The sequence below is a fragment of the Capricornis sumatraensis genome, chromosome 12 (genome assembly GCF_032405125.1).
Source record: "Capricornis sumatraensis isolate serow.1 chromosome 12, serow.2, whole genome shotgun sequence".
NCBI classification, from domain to species: domain Eukaryota; kingdom Metazoa; phylum Chordata; class Mammalia; order Artiodactyla; family Bovidae; genus Capricornis; species Capricornis sumatraensis.
The window spans coordinates 64,094,496-64,116,225 of NC_091080.1; the positions used below are offsets into that span (position 1 = coordinate 64,094,496).

Below are 21,730 nucleotides of genomic sequence, written 5' to 3' on the forward strand. Positions count from 1 at the left end.
GGTGACACAGCAAAGATCCACATGCCACACCTAAGATCTAATGCAGCCAAATAAATAATAAGACAAATAAATAAATATTTATAAAATTCCACTTGAATTTATAGTGGTAGACCACCACTTTAGGTAACTAGACTTGTCACCACCAAAAGATTAAAGATGACAAATATCAAATGTTGCTTAAGGCCTCTAAAATGATCAGGATATCGTTACTCCCATGCCTTCCCCCAAAAGTTGCTCCTATGGGACAACTCAGGGCCTCTTCTGCTTGTGATGCATCAAAGATCCAATCTGACTTCCTGAAATGCCACCTCCTTGATCTGTGTGAGATCACAGATTCTCATTGTCCTCTGGAGAGCCACTCTGAGCTCCTTCTGCCCATTTCACAACGAAATGCAACAATGCAACAGTGGAGAGAAAGAGAAAGGAGCTGATTCACTGGTCGGATGGTTCATTTTAAGGGTGTATTACAGCATGGTGCTTAACATAGTAGAGGCTCTGGAATCTGTCACCACTTGTTAGCGATTGGCTTTGGAAAGTTCCTGAACCTCCCAGTGCCTTAGTTTCCTGATTTGTTAAACCCAGATGACAATTGTGCCTACATCATGGAGATGCTGTGAAGACAAAATAACGTAGCTCATGCAGTTCTTGGCTTGGGAAGGGGTCAACACATACTTGCTCTTCTTCTCCTTCTCTTTCCCGTCTTTCTCTTCCTCTTCTTCACTAAAAAGACACTTTCCTGGTGAATTTTTTCACCTGTTCTCTAGGTTAGCAAACCATTCACAAAACTTGGGAGGAGAGTAAAACTGAAAGATCTGTTACTCTAATAAGATTTAGGATGTTTACTTTGGGTCAGGTCACTGGTTTTCACCATTATGTTCTCATTACTGTTCTGGGTGTGCTAGGTGTAAACAATGGCCTCCCTTCTGTGCATCAGCTTGTTTGAAAGACAAATGGACATATAAATGATTAATGAAAGTGCAGCAGCATATAAAATTAAGTTCTAAACGAACAGTATAGACCATAAGTGATGTAGGGCTCTAATTTCATTTTGCTGACACTGGTGGTTGTCTTGATTGTTGAAAGGTAATACCATTTGGGGTGAAATTGTGAGAGTGAGTTCCTGCATAGCTACACAATGAAATGTCATGTTTACTATCTTAGAACCGAAAATGGATTAAGTTATATCTGAAGAAAGCCTGGGCTTCCCTGGTGGCTCAGATGGTAAAGAATCTGCTTGCAATGTGGGAAACTTGGGTTCAATCCCTGGGTAGGGAAGATATTCTGGAGGAGGAAATAGTTACCCACTCCCAGTATTCTTGCCTGGGAAATTCCATGGACAGGAGAGCAGCGGGCAAAAGTCCATGGGATCGCAATAAGTGGGACAGGACTCAGCGACTAAGCAACTAAGCACAAAGAAAGGTTAAAGACATTTAAGTATGACATTATCGTTGCCTCTTATTGTATCAGCCTATTAATACTTTCCACCACTGGATGTGTCAAGATGGCAGATATACCAAGAACTGATCAATGCTTTGAATAAAACAACGGGGAAGGCTTACATTTTTCAGTTGCTCTCTCAATGAATGTCTCTCCTTATTGTATTTTTGCTGTTTTTAACTAGGTGATGAGGCGCATCCAGTAGCCTTTTTCATTGCAGGGGATTTCTCTTTTGGGGATTCAGGAGGGAAGAGAAATAGAAAAGACAACTGAGCCAGGTCACGTGGGATCATAGTTTTCAGTGTATAGAAACTCGGTTAAAGAGTACGCCGCCCGATCATATTCTTTTACTTCCTAGAGAAACATGCTTTGTGTCTGGTGGGAGATACACACGGTAGGTCAAGTGTGGTTAACCGGTTATTGAGATCGTCTTACTGCACACAAAGCGAATCTTTACTGTTAAACCCTTTGAAATTACTGATGTGAATATGACCCTAGAAGAGTCCTATATTATTTCATTATCTTCGTGTATCCTTTCAGTAACCTAATGCTCCTAGGGGCTCCTTTCCTCTGCGAGATACATGAGTATGGCTGAAGACTCCTTGTTGGACTCTTAAATCTCATTATCAAGAAGGGGACAAACAAAACAACCTAAAAAGATATCCCTTAACTCACTAACGGTTTTTTAATAAGTCTTTTATAAGTGTCCTAGCATTGTTCTAGGCTGGGTGGATAACAAGACGAAGTGCGAGGAAACACGATGACTTGTCCTCAGGTGTTCCTGGAATGCGTCCCTTTTCTCCTCGACAATGTGACTCTGCCTGCACGCAACCCGTCGGACTGAAAAGACCAATCAAGGACGGTGATTTTTTTTTTTTTTTTTTCTCCGCTCCTTTAGCCACCACCCACTCCCGACAGGCTGACAACCTAGATCGCTCCCCTGGACTTGCCTGACTTTTCCATCTCATCCCACCCAGCGAAACCCCCGCTCGCGACGCGGATGGGACGCCGGAGGACCCAGCGAGCATGCGCGACCATCCCGAGCATGCTCAGTAGCGCGCGCGGCGCCCCGAAGCTTCGCCCCCCAGCTGCGGCCGATGCGGAGGTTTCCGCGGCTTCTGCGGCAGCGACGGGAAGTGAGGCGGCTGGGCCGGGCGACCGCGGCCGCAGAAACAGAGGCGGAAGAGTTGCTGAGGCGACGACGTCGTTGAAGGGGGTAGCCGAGGGGGCTGAGTGCCGAGGGGACTCACCCGCTCGGAAGCCGGACCCCGAGCCGGGCAGGATGGATCACCACCAGGCGGGGACTGGCCGCTACCAGGTGGTGAGTTTCTGTCCCCAGCCCCGGCCTCCTGCGCCGCCCGGAACCCGGGGATTGTCCCCCCACCCGCGGACTCCAGAGCCCCTTTCCACGGGTTATTCCCGGCGGGGCATGTTGGCTAATGTGTTTTTGGCTCTTCTGGCAGAACCGTGCTTCCTTCGCATCTCTCGTATTGGAGGCTGCCTGTGGGTCCTTGAGACCCTTCTTTCTAGACCCAGGTCGTCTTTTAGGTCCTCATCCTTCCTCTGTTAGACCCCCCCCCCCCCCCTTTTAGAACTTATATGTCTTTTATTTCTCACTTTCTCGATCATTTCGTCATGCCCTGACCCAGTTACTTCAGAGATTTTCCAGTGGATTGTATACTGGAAATGAGTTCACATACCTGCTGGGAAGGTGATCGCCGTCATAGATGGAGGTAGGGTGGGAAGGAGGGAGAGGTAAGCACTATGAGGGGTGAGATGTGGATTTGGGGTTAAAAAAAAAAAAAGTGTGGGTTTAAAAATTGCGCAACCGTAGAGAATAGTCGTGGGGCTGATCTTATTTCTTAGTCCTAGTTAACCTTGTCATTTTGGCCTTTTCTGCTTTTATTAGAAAAGCGACTTTTTTTTCCTATTTTTTTTAATTGGTGGGAGGGGAAACAGGAAGTTTTCCTAAAAATGCTCATCGTGTTTGAAAAATAAATTTTCTTTAAATACAAGGTTTTCAAGTTTAACCATATAAATCCTTTGTAAGTTGAAATGAGTGAAAAGTGCTCCTCTGTTTTTCCCGTGTCCGTTTTTCTAACATATATTTTTCTTCTGATACTAATTCTGATGGTGTCATTGGAGAGGCCTAGGTAAACCCTGTTTAAAAATGGACTCAGCTATAGTTGACTATTTCCTTGCAGCTAGGTAGTATGTTATTCTGTAAACTTTGAGGTGGTAATTTAGTTAAGCCTCTTTTCTGAGGGAAAGGAGAAAAACGTTGATTATGGAGCACCGATGGTACAATTGACAGTACTCTTTGTGAGATTTACAGATCTAGATATGTTAGTGCAGATTTCATGCTTCAAATCTATTTACACAGGTGAGACTTATTGTGAACTAAGAATTTCTATTAATAAGTGTACTTTGATGAATATGAAGGGTACTGAAAGTTAAAATCCCAACGTATGTAGTTTTGCGTTTTTTTTTTTTAAATAAAAACTCATGATGCATCAGTTTCATCTGGTTTACATCTGGTAAAACCTCCAAATGATGTATGTTCATTTGGAATTTTGAATTCTGCAAAATGCGGGTGTGGGGGGTATACCACGATAAAGTTATTGATCTGAATTCTGTAAAAATTTATCAGTGTTTACAGAATGGTTTGGAAAATATTGCTGCCAGTATGGGAAGACATTTTTCAAGTTGTTAGTGTATACACTTTTGATGGTTTGTTTTCATTTTTTTAAGGCATATTCCTATTTTTGCAGATGTTAGTAAAAATAAAATATTGAATATTGTTACCAGTGGGTTTATTTCTTTTCTCTAATCACGTTTCTTTCCTTTTCCTATTTGTTTCCCTTAATAGTGTTAGCCGATTCAACTCCTTTCTCTTTGGGGTTTTGCTTATAAGAATCAACCATGTTCTCATATACAGATCCCTATTCAAAACATTATTAACTGATGTATCTATGCTTTAAAGTGATTTATTATAATATCACATTTGCTTTCAGTAGTTATGGTTAATTGTATATTTTTAAGAATTCCTAAAACCAAAATGTTGGAAATTGCTCCGTGACCTTTAAGATACTTTCTTTTTCTCTACAACTCCTTTCAAAATAGTGGACGGTATGATATTTTATTGCCCTTCTTTTTTTTTCCTAGGTGGATATGTGTCCCACATAGACTTTGAATGGGTGGAGACAATCTTTCAGAGCAGAGGGCAAAAATCTGCCCTTCTAAAGATACTTCTCGATTCAAGTAGGTAGGATATCACCTTCCTTGTAAGGTGAAGTGTTTGAGAATCTTAGTACAGTTTACATTTAGATTTAAATTCCAGTTCCTGTGTAATTACATGGTAATTTCATCTGTCTAGAATAGCTCTTGGTTTTGTTGAGAATGGCCTGATCAGTAACTTTATCTTGGTATATTCCCCACATCCCTGACCCCGCACCCCCCATTAGAGATATGTCCTATGTAGACTTTGAATGGGTGGAGGTATTCCTTCAGAACAGAGGGCAAGAAAAAAAAAAAAGGGCAGCCGATTTGGTTGGCATTAAGCTAGGGACCAGTCTACAGCTCTGGCTTGCGTGACTAACACAAGTGTTGTGCGGCTGGCTTTTTTGAAAACTCTGGAATGATTAATAACCGGAGCAGTGAGCAGTTTCAGTTGTCGAATGTTTAGAGATGACTAAGTAGAAGACAGGAAAATATGCTCGGTGGCGAAATGGTATATACGATGTTAATTTTCCACTTATTCATAGAGTTAAAATTTAGTTTTCCGTATCGATAAATTGGGGCTTCCCTGGTGGCTCAGATGGTAAAGAATCTGCCTGCTATTTGGGAGACTCAGGTTCCATCCTTGGGTCAGAAAAATCCCCTAGAAAAGGGAATGGCTACCCACTTCAGTATTCTTGCTTGGAGAATCCCATGAACAGATGAGTTAATGGTGATGCCTAGGACCGTCAGAATAACTTACTGTCATTAATGAATTCACAAGCTTTATGTGAAAACTACTTTTTCTGTGATCTCTGCTCCATTGTTAAGTGTCTAAATTTTGTTCAGTAAAACAGTGTTTACAATGTACAGAGCTACCCATATAAACACCTTGCCTTGTTACCCTTCTAATTTCAGAAAAAACCATGTAGTTCCATTGTGTCATGGGAAGCTGACTTTTGTTTGGTAGGAAATGGGCAGTGTTGCCAGACTATGAAGTAGTTGACTTGGCTTGGAGCTGTTATGCCACATTCTGACTTGGATGTTCTCTATTTTAAAGGACTTGTGTACTTGAACCACCAAGCTGACTGCTAAGTTTTCAAAGGTATTCTGTGTACAAGTTAAATTGGCACTGTTGATTGCAGCAGTAGTTTTCCAAACTGGGGCATTCAGAATGAAGATAATAGATGGTTTTAGAAGAAATAGAATACATATTAGCATATGTGTGTGCTAAGTTCCTTCAGTCATGTCTGACTCTTTGTGACCCTATGGACTGTAGCCTGTGAGGCTCCTCTGTCCATGGCATTCTCCAAGCAAGGGTTTTGGAGTAGGTTGCCATTCCCTTCTCCATGGGATCTTCCCCGACCCAGGGATCAAACCTAGGCCTTTTAAATCCCCTGCATTGACAGGCAGGTTCTTTACCATTAGCGCCACCTGGAAGAACATATAGTTGCATATTATAACTGTGAGAGCTTCTGCCCTGAAGACAATGGTTTGAATTTGTTTAACCTAGCTGTCCCTAAACCACAGATTTTTAGAGACAACTTTGATTCTATTAACATTTCCAAAACGTTAGTTTTCTATAAGAATGAAGTATTCGTACTATGATGATATAGCTGCTTTGCTCTAACATATGGTGAATTAGAGTTGCTCTTGATAAACCAGCTGGGAAGGAGATTGACTATTAATGATTAAACAAAACCCTCACATCTTTTAACGTCATTTGAGCCTATATTTAGGTTGTGTTGATTACAATTTGTGAGACCTTGCCTTACTTATCTAACATCTTAAAGCCTCAGTTTCCTCAGTACCTACCTTATTAGGATTATTATGAGAATTATATAATGTAATACATGTATAAAACATAGTGTAGAGATTGATATATAATAAATATTATGAATAATGCAAGGTAAACAAACTATAAAATGTTACATAAATTGCAGTTTTTGCTGCTGTCTGTGTTTTTGTCTCTTATTTAGCAACATGAAAATCAACTAGCTCTTTGTGGTCCATGTCAAGAACTCTGAAAAATCTCAAGATTTGATTTTGCCATATTTACAAGCTGACACTTAGTCTGTTAATGTTTCATGGCTGCTGGCAGACAAACAGGAGACTCCCAGGTCAGAAACAAGTGACGTTATTACTCACGGCACTGCACACTCATGAACGTCAGCCTGTTTGTGCTGTCTTTCCTTGTAACCAGGTCGCATGAGGATGATGGGTCTAGATGGATGCACACAGTGGATCACAGCTAAGGAACTCGGGACCAAGAGGCCAGCACTTTTTTTTTTTAAGCAAGCTGCAGGCATTAAAGCAAACAACAGACAAGCTAGTTCACCTCTCCCTGAGAGGCAGTTGTCAGCTGTGGTCATCTTGACCTTCTTTGTTGCCTGTGTGACTTATTATAAGAATCCTTGCAGTATCATGAATTGGACAAGCTTTGCAGACTGTCACATGCAGTAAAAATGTGCAGGGACACTCAGACCCGCAGCTGGCTGCCTTAGCCAAGAGTACAGGTTCTGGGTGAGATGTGACTTTTAGGTGCCGTCATGTACTTTTGTTTCACATTTAAAAGAAATATTTCAGTCTTTTTCTTTATGTTTCAGTTTTTCCTTCCTCTCTTGTCCCAGCGAGATTACTTGTCACTTGTTTGTTTCCTTTGAACTTAATAATATCCTTTATCTGATTTACATTCTTCCCACACCTCTTTTACATCATCAGGGTCCATTGCTTAATCTAGGTACTTCTCGTTCTTTTCATGCTTAAGTTCTTTTATGTTGACATTGTGAACTTTTCCTTGAAACTCTTTCCTCATTCCTGAAATGAAGGAGCTCTCTACTCGGCCTGCAGTGCAGGAGGCAGAGGAGATGTAGGTTTGATCCTGGGTCAGGAATATCCCCTGGAGGAGGAAATGGTAACCCATATTCTTGCCTGGAAAATCCCATGGACAGAAGAGCCTGGTGGGCCACAGTCCATGGGGTCGCAAAGAGTTGGATGTGATTGAGCAGCTAGGCATTGACTGCCCTGATTTTTCTTCTCTCCATGAACTCACTTTGTACTTAACTCTTCAAATGTTGATATTTGCTATGGCGTGGACTGTTGTAATAGCCTGCTTAGAACTTTCTTCCTTCATCTGATCATCCTTTGGTATATGCTTGCACTGCATGAATTGTAGAATATAAATTTGATTTTCATTTCCTTGCTTAAAAATCTTCCGTGGCCTCATTGAATCTCCCCCACCCCCCAGTTTAATATTAAAACTTTCAGGGAATTCCCTGGTGGTCTATTGGTTAGGACTCTGTGATTCCACTTCCAAGGGCATGGGTTCGATGTCTGGTCAGCGAACTAAGATCCCACAGACCACACAATGCGGCCAAAAACAAAACAAGCTTTCCAATATATTCAAAAGTTGAAAGAATTGTACAGTAACTTCCATATACCATATACCAGTTGTTGGGCCTACATTTCCCAGTTCAGTTCAGTTCAGTTACTCAATTGTGTTCAACTCTTTGTGACACCATGAACTGCAGCACACCAGGCCTCCCTGTCCATCACCAACTCCCAGAGGCCACCCAAACCCATGTCCATTGAGTCAGTGATGCCGTCCAACCATCTCATCCTCTGTTGTCCCCTTCTCCTCCTGCTCTCAATCTTTCCCAGCATCAGAGTCTTTTCCAATGAGTCAGCTCTTTGCATCAGGTGGCCAAAGTGTTGGAGTTTCAACCTCAACAACAGTCCTTCCAATGAATATTCAGGACTGATTTCCTTTAGGATTGACTGGTTGGATCTCCTCTCAGTCCAAGGGACACTCAAGAGTCTTCTCCAGCACAACAGTTCAAAAGCATCAATTCTTTGGCACTCAGCCTTCTTTATAACCCAACTCTCACTTCCGTACATGACCACAGGAAAAACCATAGCCTTGACTAGACGGACCTTTGTTGGCAAAGTAATGCCTCTGCTTTTAAATATGCTGTCTAGGTTGGTCATAACTTTCCTTCCGAGGAGTAAGCGTCTTTTAATTTCATGGCTGCAGTCACCATCTGCAGTGATTTTGGAGCCCAGAAAAATAGTCAGCCACTGTTTCCACTGTTTCACCTGTTTCCCCATCTATTTGCCGTGAAGTGATGGAACTGGGTGCCATGACCTTCATTTTCTGAATGTTGAGCTTTAAGCCAACTTTTTCACTCTCCTCTTTCACTTTCATCAAGAGGCTTTTTAGTTCCTCTTCACTTTCTGCCATAAGGATGGTGTCATCTGCATATCTGAGCTTATTGATATTTTTCCCGGCAATCTTGATTTCAGCTTGTGCTTCTTCCAGCCCAGTGTTTCTCATGATGTACTCTGCGTATAAGTTAAATAACTAGGGTGACTATATACAGTCTTGATGTACTCCTTTTCCTATTTGGAACCAGTCTGTTGTTCCATGTCCAGTTCTAACTGTTGCTTCCTGACCTGCATGTAGGTTTCTCTAGAGGCAGGTCAGGTGCTCTGGTATTCCCATCTCTCTCAGAATTTTCCAGTTTATTGTGATCCACACAGTCAAAGACTTTGGCATAGTCAGTAAAGCAGAAATAGATGTTTCTGCTTTTTTGATGATTCAGCAGATGTTGGCAATTTAGTATTTGTGTTACTGTATCCATCTTATTTTTTGAGCTTTTAGAATAAGTTGCAGATATCAGTGTACCTCACTGAAAACCACATGCTTATCATAAGCCTAGAGTTAACTGTTGCTTTTTGGTTTTTGTGTAAAATTGATGTATAGCGAAATGCACAGATCTTCCGTGGCCTATTAGATGAGTTTTGACAAGTACGTAACATCAGTGTAGCCCAAACCACTTTTAATATATAGAGCAGGGACCAGCAAACTACATTCTAACTCTTGTTTTGTAAATAAAGTGTTATGGTAGTGTAGCCATGTTATTCATTTACAGTGGCAGATTGGCTTTTGAGGTAGAGCCCAGAAAGCCTGAAATATTTGCCCTTCTGCCCTTTATGGAAAAAGTTTACTGACCATTGGGACAGAACACTGCTGTCATTATAGAAAGTTCACTCATGACTCTTCCCTGTTGATTCATACCCACCAGGTGATTGTTATGCTCTTTTGTTTTTCACTTCGAATTAGGTTTACCTAATTCTAGAATCACACAGCATGTGGTTTGCCAAGCTTCTTTCACTCTGCATGCCGTTTAGGAGATTGATCCATGTTATTGTATATATTAGTGCATCCCTTTTTATTGTTGAATGGTATTTTATTGTATGGATGTATGACAGTTTGTTTCTCCATTGCTCTGTTGATAGACGTTTGGGTTGTTTCCAGTTTTTGGCTATTACAGATAAAGCGGTTAGGAATATTCTAATGCACATCTTTCTGTGGTTATGTTTTTATTTCTCTTCGGTGAAATTACTGGGTAATAGGGTAGATGTATGCTTAATTTTATGAGACATCACCAGACTTTTTTTCCAAGTCTGTGTACCATTTCCACATGTACCATTTTACACTTAGACCACCAATGTATAGAAGCTTTGGCTGCTTTACCACCTTGCCAAAATTTTGATATTTTCAGACTTTAAACTTTCAGCCATTTTAGTGGGCTTACTGGATTTTGAAGTATAAATTTTCGTTCTTTTTTTAATGTCTTTTTAAAAAAATTGCTTATTTTTGGCTGTGCAGGGTCTTTGATAATATGTGGACTTTTCTCTAGTTGTGGTGCTCCAGCTTCTCATTGCAGTGACTTCTCTCCTTGGGAAGAACGGACTGTAGGCGCATGAGCTTCAGTAGTTGTAGCTCACGGGCTCAGTTGCTCGGTGGCATGTGGGATCTTCCCAGACCAGGAATCGAATCTGTATCCCCTGCATTGGCAGGCAGACTCTTTACCACTGATCCACCAGGGAAGCCCCTAAATTTAGGTTTTTAACATGCAGATTCCTTGACTGGACCTTTCCATACCTACACAATGCCGCATCTTAGCAATTTCCCCGTCCCACTTAATTTTTATGCAATAACCACTGAAGTCCAGGAGGACGTGCTTCTTATTAGCGTGGACCCTAACGTCTTCTCTCATGCTTCCCTGACTTCACATGTGTTTGTTTCTCATCTAAAGTTCTGTGCCGCAACCCTGTGGTTTCTTTTGCTTTATAAAATCCTGTTCCTAAATGTAAAAACTCCTACGAAATTATAATTGGAAGAGGAGGCAGGGTGAGTTTCATGGATCTGTCATCTCTCCATCACGGCAGAAGGAAAGTTGAGAATCACAGTGTCGGAGAACTCGTTATTCTGAATCGTGTTTTTGTACTTTTTTGTGTACCTTCTAGAGGTGCTTTGGGGTTCTGGGAATGTCTGATTTTTATTGCCTCTTTAATATAGATTTTAAACTTTGAGGAAATGCACACTCAGGTGTGTTTAAAACCAGGTTTCCATAGCTCAAAGATTAATATTATGTTAATTTGTGTTGCCAGGGTAGTTTGTTTTTGGACGGACCCCACATTAAAGTTTCTCTGGCTGTTTCTGTGCATGTAGCAATAGTGGCTAAGAGTGTGTCATTAGTTTCCTTGAGTACAACTCATTAAAAAAAATTATACAAACAAGTGAGCTACCTTAGAATGCCTGAACAATGCTGAATCAGATGCTAGCCATCACTTATGTGTATTTGAGCATTCCATGAGCTAATAATGGTGTAGTGTTTGTGCAGTCACAAGTAAATGCATTGGGATTATGTCCTAAAAATAACATTATAGATAGCATATGTGCATGTTGTATGTTTTGAGTGCCTCTTGTCAGATTTATACTTAAAATAAGGCATGGGAGCAGTTTTTAGATATCATTATTGATTAACTGTGAAACCAAGGTCCTATAACTCATTTATTCAATATTAATTTTAAAGTATCTCTATCTGCCAAATTCTGTTTTAGGTACTGGTAAACAAGACAGTTCTTGTCTCATGGCTCATACTTTGTTGGAGGGAAGGCAGATAAATAGTAAGCATAATTTCAGATAGTAATAGGTGGTTTAAAGAAAGTGAAGCAGGATGCTGGAATAAATAATACATTTTATCAATAATGAAGTAGCAATAGTAGAACAATAATATTTTTTTGTGTTATGTATCAGGAATATGCTGAGAACTCAGCTGTGTGCTTTTACACTTAAGAGCACGTTTATTCTTTAGAACAGTTCTGTGAAATAGATAATGTCATGATCCTCATTTTGCAGATGGAGAAAAATGAGACATAAAGAGGTTAAATAATAGCCATGTGTATGAATCCAGGTGTGATGGATCTGGTATTCAAATCTTGATGCTTTAGTTTTATATTGTTTCATAACAAACTACTCAAAACACAAGCATTTTATTATGTTTCAGTTTGGCTGTGATCAGTAGACTGGTGCTTCTGCTCCATGGGCTGTTAACTGGGGCTCCAGCCATTTGGGGACTTGATTGGATTGGAACATTCAAGATGACTCACTCCCTTCACTAGCCGTTGATGATGCCTATTGACTGGAAGCTCAGCTTTGACCGTTGATCATTTCGGTTCTCCTCTGTGTGTGTCCTCTTCATGTGCCCTCCCAGTGTGACTGTGGCCTTTCACATCATAGAAGGGAAAACGAAGCTGCCATTCCTCTTAAGGCTTGGACTTAGAACTCCAGAATGTCATTTGTGCTGCATTCTATTGGTTAAGAGACTCCCTGGTGGCTCAGATGGTAAAGCGTCTGCCTACAATGCAGGAGACCTGGGTTCAATCCCTGGGTCAGGAAGATCTCCTGAGGAAGGAAATGGCAACCCACTCCAGTACCCTTGCCTGGAAAATCCGATGGATGGGGAAGCCTGGTAGGCTACAGTCCACGGGGTCACAAAGAGTCGGACATGACTGAGCGACTTCACTTTCACTTTCTTTCTGTTAGTTACAGCAGCCATAAATCCAGTCCAGATTTCTGTGGGAGCGTCTGTTGCGGTTCATGGACCCGGGCTTCCGTAGTTGTGGCACACAGACTCCCAATGCAGCCGAATAAAGAATGAAAGGAAGGAGGTTTTTTTTTTTTAAAGAATTTCAAGGTGACCATGGAGCATTAAGCCCCAAGCATGAGGCTCTCCAGTGGCTGGGTCCATGTGACTGCCCTGGTCACGTGCTCCTAAAGAGACCCCTGAAAGGCGTTTTACTGTGAGGATGGTGGCGGTGGTGGTCTGGGCTAGAGGTCAGGACACGTTCTTGTAAAGGACCAGATAGTAAGAATTTTAGGCTTTCCAGGTCATGTGGTTTCTGTCACAATTGGGTACCAGATTGGCTGTCTCAGTGTCTCAAAAGTATCCAACTTAATGTATAAGCAAGTTAACATGGCTGTGTTCTAAGAAAACTATTTACAAAAACAGATGGTAGACTGCATTTGGCCTGCTAGCTGTAATTTGCCCACCCTCGATGTTCACCTTCACTTTCACTTTTCACTTTCATGCATTGGAGAAGGAAATGGCAACCCACTCCAGTGTTCTTGCCTGGAGAATCCCAGGGATGGGGGAGCCTGGTGGGCTGCCGTCTATGGGGTTGCACAGAGTCAGACACGACTGAAGCGACTTAGCAGCACCAGCAGCAGCAGATGCAGATGAAAGAGGAATGTACCTCGTAAAGGCCTTAAGTTTGGGCATGTTGCAGGATGCTTCTGACAGATGTTTATTTCATTCAGTCTTGAACTGAACCCTTAGGAACCGTGGTAAAGTTGTTTCGCATCGCTTACTTCTTGTAACTGGTAATCAGGCAGGCACCTGGCCTATCACTAGAATTGCTGTGGAGACCCCAATTACAATATAACATTTCCTGTGAAAAAAGCAGAGACTAAGTTTTTCATATCTCATAGAATCTTCATTCTGTTAGAATGGTCACATCACTGAGGCCATTTAAAATACAGTACCCCTTCACAGTACTCCCATTTTCTGTTCCATTTTTTTCCATGGTACTTGTCACCACCTGATATTTTCAAATTTTTGTTTAATTTCTGCCCTCCCCCCCACCCCCCACCGTGTGTAAGCTTCACAAGGACAGATCTGTTTTGTTCACTGCCATGTCTGGCATCACTGACTCATGGCCATGAGTAAGCTCCGGGAATTGGTGAAGGATAGGGAGGCCTGGTGTGCTGCAGTCCATGGGGTCGCAGAGAGTTGGACGCGACTGACCTGACTGATTGATATCTGTCAATATGTGGCATATGGTAGGCACTTAGGAAGTATTTGATAAGAATGAGTGATTGGTGTCAGCTCAAGACCAGTTCCATAGATTCAAAACCTTGTGTCTGTTTTTTTATTCTAATTCTCATTTTTATAAGAATTCTTTTGTTTTTCTCCTGCTACCGAGACTTGGACTCTCTCAGGTTGTGTGTGTGTGTTTTGCATTACCTTCTGGCTTAACATATGCTGCTTAGTGTTATGTGTGTCTTTCCCTCTCCCTTCCCCCACTTGTTCTCCACACGCACGCGTGCACATGCACGCGATTGGCCCCATAGGGTTGTTCAGTAAGGAACTCACGGAGCCATGTGCAGTGGCTCTGCTTAGTACCTTCATTGACTGTGGAGCTGTGGGTCCTGCTTTTATTTTCCTCATCTGTTTTATATTGACTACTTACAGAGTATTTTCTTTTTATTCTTTCTTTAATGTCACATCTACATGCTAAAACACTGATTGTATGTGCGTTAATAATGTATTATTTTAAAAGTTTATATATATTCTACATGCAGAGGCCTGACTTAAGCTTAAATAACTATGGAATACATTCTGCTGACCTTATTAAATGTAAATTTACTCAAAAGAGCATTGTAGTTAGGGCTAGCCTATTTATCATGTGATTGTAAATCGTCGTCTGTGTTTTCATGTTATGGTTTCTTCCAAAAGTTTGGTCACTTAGCTGGAATTAAGGTGTGGGTAAGATTCTTGTTAAAGACATGCCAAGTGCAAGTTGGGAAATGCTGCAGTAGTCTGAGGTTTACTATCAGATTATTTCAGGGTTTTGACTTGTGTACTTTTAAGATTTGAACATCAGTACTTTAATTTTTAAAAGTTTAGGAATGTGCTGTGGTTTAGGTTCTCTGTGGTGTTTCTCTTGAATTACCCATTACATTATGTAAAGAAATTGGCTGTTTGGCAGAGGCTTTGAGAATAAGGAAATAAACTGGATAATTTTACTTTTTTACGAATTTTGAGGCTCTTGGGACTTGTGGCCTGTTGGATGCTAGACTGAAGAAACCCAGTGGTTTCAAAGAACATTTGTTCTCATTTGGGTACAGTGTTCATTTATATCAGGGTGACTTTTTGTGTGATTTCCTCAAAAGGGGAAGGATGAGCACTTGAAATAATACTTGACCCTTTTAAATTTTTGTTTGTCAAAAATTAGAGCTTAGAGCTCAGTCTGAGTCCCTGCTAACTTCTCTCTGCTTCGTTACTGCACTGCACGTGTGCATGTTTTGCATGGGAATCTTTTTGTTTTCTTACCTTGTACCTTGCCAGCCACCACTCCACACCATGCTCTCCCTTGCCTTCTGGCTTTGGAACATACTGTTGCCCTTTTCTCTTTTCATTCTTCTTCCTCCAGGATGAATTTCTATTCTTTATCCAAATCTGTTTAGCAGAAAACCTCCCCTCATCCTCTGCCTCGCCAACTCCATTTCCTCCCTTTCCTACCAAGTTCGCTGTATGCTTTTAATACTGTGCCCTTATCATAGTCTTTGCTCCATGGTATGCATTTTGTAAACTCAATGCGAATTAGGGCTTAGGTCTGTCTTATTTATAATAATACGTAGTGTAGGTCTGGGCCCATCATATAGTGCATTGTAAATGCTTACCGAAGAAATAAACATGCTATTTCTGAATGAATTCAAGTATATCCATGAGATTACTGATATATTTATAAAGTGAATAGATTTCCAGAGTACTTTTATGTAAAAGTGACATTATATTGCGCAGCCCATACAGTGATATTTTGGATGTCCATAATTAGAGTATATACTTTGCTTTTAGAGTAGTGCAGAGAAATCTCTTTAGATGGATTCTGGTAGTTTTACATAATTCCTCATCTGACTGGTGACTTGCATTTGCAAATAATTAACCATGGTTAGGTTATTTGGTTTACTTATGGACAGAAGGAAACTGTTTCCAGATATTGTGAAAGCAGGGATCACTTTCTTCAGCCATCTCATTTTACAGAAGACTGCCCGAGGGAGGATCTGTTCAGGGGTTTTTCAGCAAAGCTTGGATGACAGATTTTTTTTCTCTTACGTATAAGCATTATTAGCTGAGTTAAAAGCTGGGAAACAGAACTTTCATTTTGGTTGCTGCTGCTGCTAAGTCACTTTAGTCATGTCCGACTCTGTGCGACCCCATGGACGGCAGCCTACCAAGCTCCCCCGTCCGTGGGATTCTCCAGGCAAGAGCACTGGAGTGGGTTGCCATTTCCTTCTCCAGTGCATGAAAGTGAAAAGAGAAAGTGAAGTCACTCAGTCATGTCCGACACTTAGCGACCCCATGGACTGCAGCCTACCAGACTCCTCTGTCCATGGGATTTTCCAGGCAAGAGTACTGGAGTGGGGTGCCATTGCCTTCTCCATCATTTTGGTTACCTTCCTTTTATTGATGGCGATACCAGACATGGTGATACTGCCGGGCTTGACCAGTATAGGAAGAACCTGGTAGTCACTGGCCAACCGATTGTCGAGAACCCAAAACTGTGTAATCTTTCAGTGGGCTGGATTCAGCTTGGAAGTGAGTTTTCTTTGACCAGCATACGTTATTTAAAATCAAAACAATACAAGTATACAGTTTGGAAAGTTAGAGTCGACAAAGACAATGAGAAACATCAGTCCTCCTTTCCCAGGCTTGGTCCTCCAAGCTTTCTCCTCAAAAGAACACAGTCTTTAACTGTTTTAGCTGCTTTGGTTATTTAACTTTGTATTTTAAATGTAATGATATTAAGCTACTACTTGATTTGTTTGTTTTGCTTTGGATTCTTCCATGACCTGCTTTTCCTTCCCAGATCATCTCTGTAGTCTCACCTCATAGGTTCGCATCTTGGCTTCTCACTTAAAGCACTGTAACCCTTAGGCTGATTACGTAACTTCTCTGTGCCATCGCTTCCTCACCTGTAAAGTAAGGATGTAGTGTAGGTACTTCCCTTACTGCTAATAGATAGAATTACTGGGAAGAGCAAATATTGGGAAGAGCAAATGTGTGAAAGGCTCCTAACATTTGGTTAAGTCGATAAGTAGTGTTTACATTTTATGACTATGAAAGCATTGTTCACTAGTGAGTCAAAGTGGTGTGTTTTGTATAACTTGTAAAATTTTTCATAGGGTTGCCTAGTTTTTATTTCTTCATTGTCTCTTTATTTTTATTGAGGTATAATTAATTTACAACACTGAGCTAGTTTTAAGTATACAGCAGTGTGATTCAGTTACGTATATAACTGCATTCAGGGTATTGAGTATAGTCCCTTGTGCTCTGCAATAGGTCCTTGCTCTTTACCTGTTTTATGCATAGTGCTGTGTATGTGTTAATCCCAACCTCCTCTGATTTATCCCTTACCCCCACCCCCTTGTGTATCTGTGGTTGATTCTTTACAGATCTTCTGTCATTTTTCAGAATTTGCTTTTCAGCTGTGTTTTTGGCTTGATCACATGGATTGGATAGGTATTAGTTCCTTTATTTTGTTCTTTGAAGACATTCTTCCTAGAGCCGTCCATCCTGCTGTTTCTAACTATTACTATTTGTTCTTTAGGCCTGACACACAGCTGCCATACCGAGACTTTCCTTCATCACTTTGCTATCTATGTTGGATCCTCTATATTTTGAATTCCATTTGATTTCCATTTATTTGGGATTTTCTTATATGTCTTTATAAAATTTTCTTTTTTTTTTTCTTTTGGTGGTAAGAGACCACATTCACTGTGGTCTGATTCCTTTTAAATTTATTGAGACTTGTTTTATGGCCTAGTATATTACCTTGGTGATGTATTGTGTGCACTTGAAAAGAACGTATATTCTTCAGTTGTTGGATACAGTGTTGTATAAATGTCAGATCTCAGCTTGTGGGATCTCAGCCCCCTAATCAGAATTTGAACCCAGGCCAGGGCAGTGAAAGTGTGCGCTCCTAGCCACTAGGCCACCAGGGGACTCCCTATAGATACATGTTTTGGGAACAGAAAATTCCTGACTGAGTTTGTTTTCTTTCAGCTGTTTAAGATTTTGTTCCGTTTTCTTGTGATGATTTGTGGTTTCTGATGACAAACCTGTAGTTATTTGAATCCTTGTTTCTCTGTATCTAATATATTGTTTTTCAGCCTGCTCCATTAACTTTCATCTTTGATTTTTATTTATGTTTTTCTATTTTGGCTGTACCTTGCAGCATGTAGGGTATTAGTTCCCTGACCAGGGATGGCACCCATGCCCGCTGCATTGGACGTGGAGAGTCTTAACCACTGGACTGCCAGGAAAGTCCCTATCTTTGATTTTTAGAAGTTCTATTATGATCTGTCTAGGTGTAATTTTCTTTGAATCTGTTCTGCTTTAGCCTCACTGAAGTTGAATTTGTTAATTTACTCCTTTCATTACTTTGATGAGTAATGGACATTATTTCTTCAGTTTATTTTTCCTGTTTTTCTGTGAGTTTCAAGTTGCTTGTTTTCTACACCTTTTAAAGGTTTAGAGTTCTTGTGGCTCTGTTTGTTAGCATGTTTATTTTTTCTATTCTTTTTCTTTTCTGTTCTTTACAATGGATGAATTTTCTAAATCGATTTAAATTCACTCTTTGTGCTGTGGATCCCATCCAGTGAATTTTTTGTTTCATGTATTTAATTTTTCCAGTCTACAGTTTTTATTTGGTTCAGTTTTTTGTTTTCTATTTACCTTCTGAGTTCAGTTCAGTTGCTCAATTGTATCTGACTCTTTGCGACCCCATGAACTGCAGCACACCAGGCATCCCTGTCCATCACCAACTCCCAGAGGCCACCCAAACCCATATCCATTGAGTCGGTGATGCCATCCTGCCATCTCATCCTCTATCATTCCCTTCTCCTCCTGTCCTCAATCTTTCCCAGCATCAGAGTCTTTTCCAATGAGTCAGCTCTTCGCATCAGGTGGCCAAAGTACTGGAGTTTCGGCTTCAACATCAGTCCTTCCAATGAACACCCAGGACTGATCTCCTTTAGGATGGACTGGTTGGATCTCCTCACAGTCCAAGGGACTCTCAAGAGTCTTTTCCAGCACCACAGTTCAAAAGCATCAATTCTTCGGCGCTCAGTCTTCTTTATATAGTCCAACTCTCACATTCATACAAGACCACTGGGAAAACCATAGCCTTGACTAGATGGACCTTTGTTGGCAAAGTAATGCCTCTGCTTTTTAATATGCTGTCTAGGTTGGTCATAACTTTCCTTCCAAGGAGTAAGCGTCTTTTAATTTCTGCAGTGATTTTGGAGCCCAGAAAAATAAAGTCAGCTGCTGTTTCCACTGTTGCCCCATCTACTTGCCATGAAGTGATGGGACTGGATGCCATGATCTTATTTTTCTGAATGTTGAGCTTTAAGCCAACTTTTTCACTCTCCTCTTTCACTTTCATCAAGAGGCTTTTTAGTTCCTCTTCACTTCCTGCCATAAGGGTGGTGTCATCTGCATATGTGAGGTTATTGATATTTTTTCCGGCAATCTTGATTCCAGCTTGTGCTTCTTCCAGCCCAGCATTTCTCATGATGTACTCTGCATCTAAGTTAAATAAGTAGGGTGACAGTATATAGCCTTGACGTACTCCTTTTCCTATTTGGAACCAGTCTGTTGTTCCATGTCCAGTTCTAACTGTTGCTTCCTGACCTGCGTATAGGTTTCTCAGGAGCCAGGTCTGGTATTCCCATCTCTCTCGGAATTTTCCACAGTTTATTGTGATCCACACAGTCAAAGGCTTTGGCATAGTCAATAAAGCAGAAATAGAACCTTCTGAGATTCCCTCTCATTTTATTGGTTTCAAGGTGATACTACTTTATTTCCCAAAATATAGTTGTAATACCAGCTTTAAAATCTTTGTATGTGGTGCTAGTGGTAAAGAACCCACCTGCCAACATAGGTTAGACATAAGAGATGCAGCTTCGATCCCTGGGTCAGGAAGATCCCCTGGAGGGGAGGGCATGGTAACCCACTTCAGTATTCTCGCCTGGAGAATCCCTGTGGACAGAGGAACCTGGTGGGCTGCAGTCCATAGGGTCGCACAGAGTCGGACACAACTGAAGTGACTTAGCGTGCATGCACATAGTAACTATAATCTCAATCATCCTGGGGTTGGCATCTCTTGATTGCCTTTTCCCTGGAGAGTGATATATATTCCTTAATATTTTGTGTTTCTAGTAACTTTGGATTTTATCCTGGATCTTCTGAGTGTTTTGCTATGGTCCTCTGGAAAACATACGTATTTTGTTTTAGAAACAGTCAGTTCAGCTTCAGATTTTAAGTACTGTCTCCCATTCTGTGTGTAGTGGTTCAGATCTAAGCTTAATTCCTTAGGCCCTCATTCATCTATTTTAGTTTCAGTCCTGCACATGCATGGTTCGAAGAGTGGTGATTTCCCCTCACTTCCTGGCCTGCCTGGGCTCCGTTTGTTCCTCACTTCCTCTGGTTGGAAATAGCAAGGGTTCTGTTGGGGGTTTGGTAGCCCCAGCCAAGGTGCCTTGCCACAACTATGGTTCTGCCTCACAGCAAGGCTGCAAAATGAACAGAAAGGGAACACTCTCCTTTGTGCAGGTTGCTTCTCCAAGGCTTAATTTCCCTCCAAATCCCTATTTTCCTTAAATTTCAGAATGTTCAGATAGTTCTTTTTTATACTTCAGGTTTGTAGTGGCTCTCTGGGGGAGGGCTGTACTGTAGGGGGCCTGCCATGCTGGAACTTGAGCCAACTATAGATTTTTGAGGTTTTTGTTTTTCTACTCCCTGCATTAACTTTATTCCTATTATTTTTGTTTGTTTTTCTTTCATGTGAGAGGTTTTCTTTAAATTTGGGTGCTCTTTCTTTGCTTATTTATATTCTATAAGCTGGGTTTGTGTTTCTTGACTTGTTCATCCAGGATTGTGTCATTTCTTGGTGAGCCAGCCTTTTCACTGGGGGGCCTCCCAAGTGTCAGAGTCTGCCATTTAGTTAGGAAGCTATGGCAGTAGTTTAGGTAGGCAATCCTGGTAGTTTGGATTAGGTAATTAGATAATTAGTAGCATTGAAGAGAAGTAGATGGGTGGATTCAAAGATGTGTGTGGTGTGGTAGTGATGGAGTGTGTGTGTGTGTACTTGAATTAGAATCAGAAGTACTCATGAGGGTAATGCTGTGGCAGAGTAGATTACTACCTGTGAGTTTTTATTTGAGGCATTTTGAAATAGAGAATCTGAATTTAGAGACAGTAAAACCTGAGTCTGAATCTTGTTTTTGCCCCAACGAGGTGTGTCAGTTCAGTTGTTTAAAGCTTGTTCCAGTATACTCATCTCAGAGGGTTGTTGTAGGAAGTAGGGTAGATGCTATAAGTAAAGTGCCTTTGTTTTGTTCTGTTTTTTAAAAAGTAACATTTATTGGACCTTTACTATGTCAGGGTTTATTTTAAGTGTTTACAGGTATTAACTTTTGTAATCCTTATAAAAGCCCTGTAAGAGAAATAGACTCCCATTTTGTAGATGATAAAAATGCCTAAGTAGGTCACAGAGTTGGTAAGTGTCAGAGCCTAGGTTTGAGTCTTAAAAAGTTGTTTCCGAAGCCTTTGTACTTAACTGGTATGTTTCATATCCTTAGCCCAGTGTAGGTGGTTGAGGACAGGCTTAGAACTGTTTGTCCCAATTTGCTTTTTGGTACATGATATTGTCCTACACAGTAATTTTTATTGACTTATTAATTGAAAGCAAAATTACTGTAGTGTCTAATGAAATATTTTAGGTCCATCTTTATCAATGTTTTTCTTATACTAACTCAGGTTTCTCTTTAAAGCAAAATCTAGTCTTTTAAAAGGTAAAGTTAAAATTTTAGTTTACCAGAGGTTTTCCTCTCCAAAACTATATGGTAAGTTTGTTTTTTTGTGTGTATGCTGAGATGGCT

At 40.9% G+C, this 21,730-nt stretch overlaps 1 protein-coding gene across 1 annotated transcript in view; it reads left to right on the forward strand.

The window, feature by feature from the left end:
- Positions 1-2,369: 2,369 nt before the first annotated feature.
- NDFIP2 (Nedd4 family interacting protein 2) overlaps positions 2,370-21,730 on the forward strand; it is a 74,852-nt gene continuing 55,491 nt past the window's right edge. Inside the window, exon 1 of the mRNA XM_068984285.1 lies at positions 2,370-2,758. Within this exon, the coding sequence (XP_068840386.1) occupies positions 2,438-2,758 (321 nt within the window). The 5' untranslated portion in view covers positions 2,370-2,437. The remainder of the gene's footprint in view (positions 2,759-21,730) is intronic.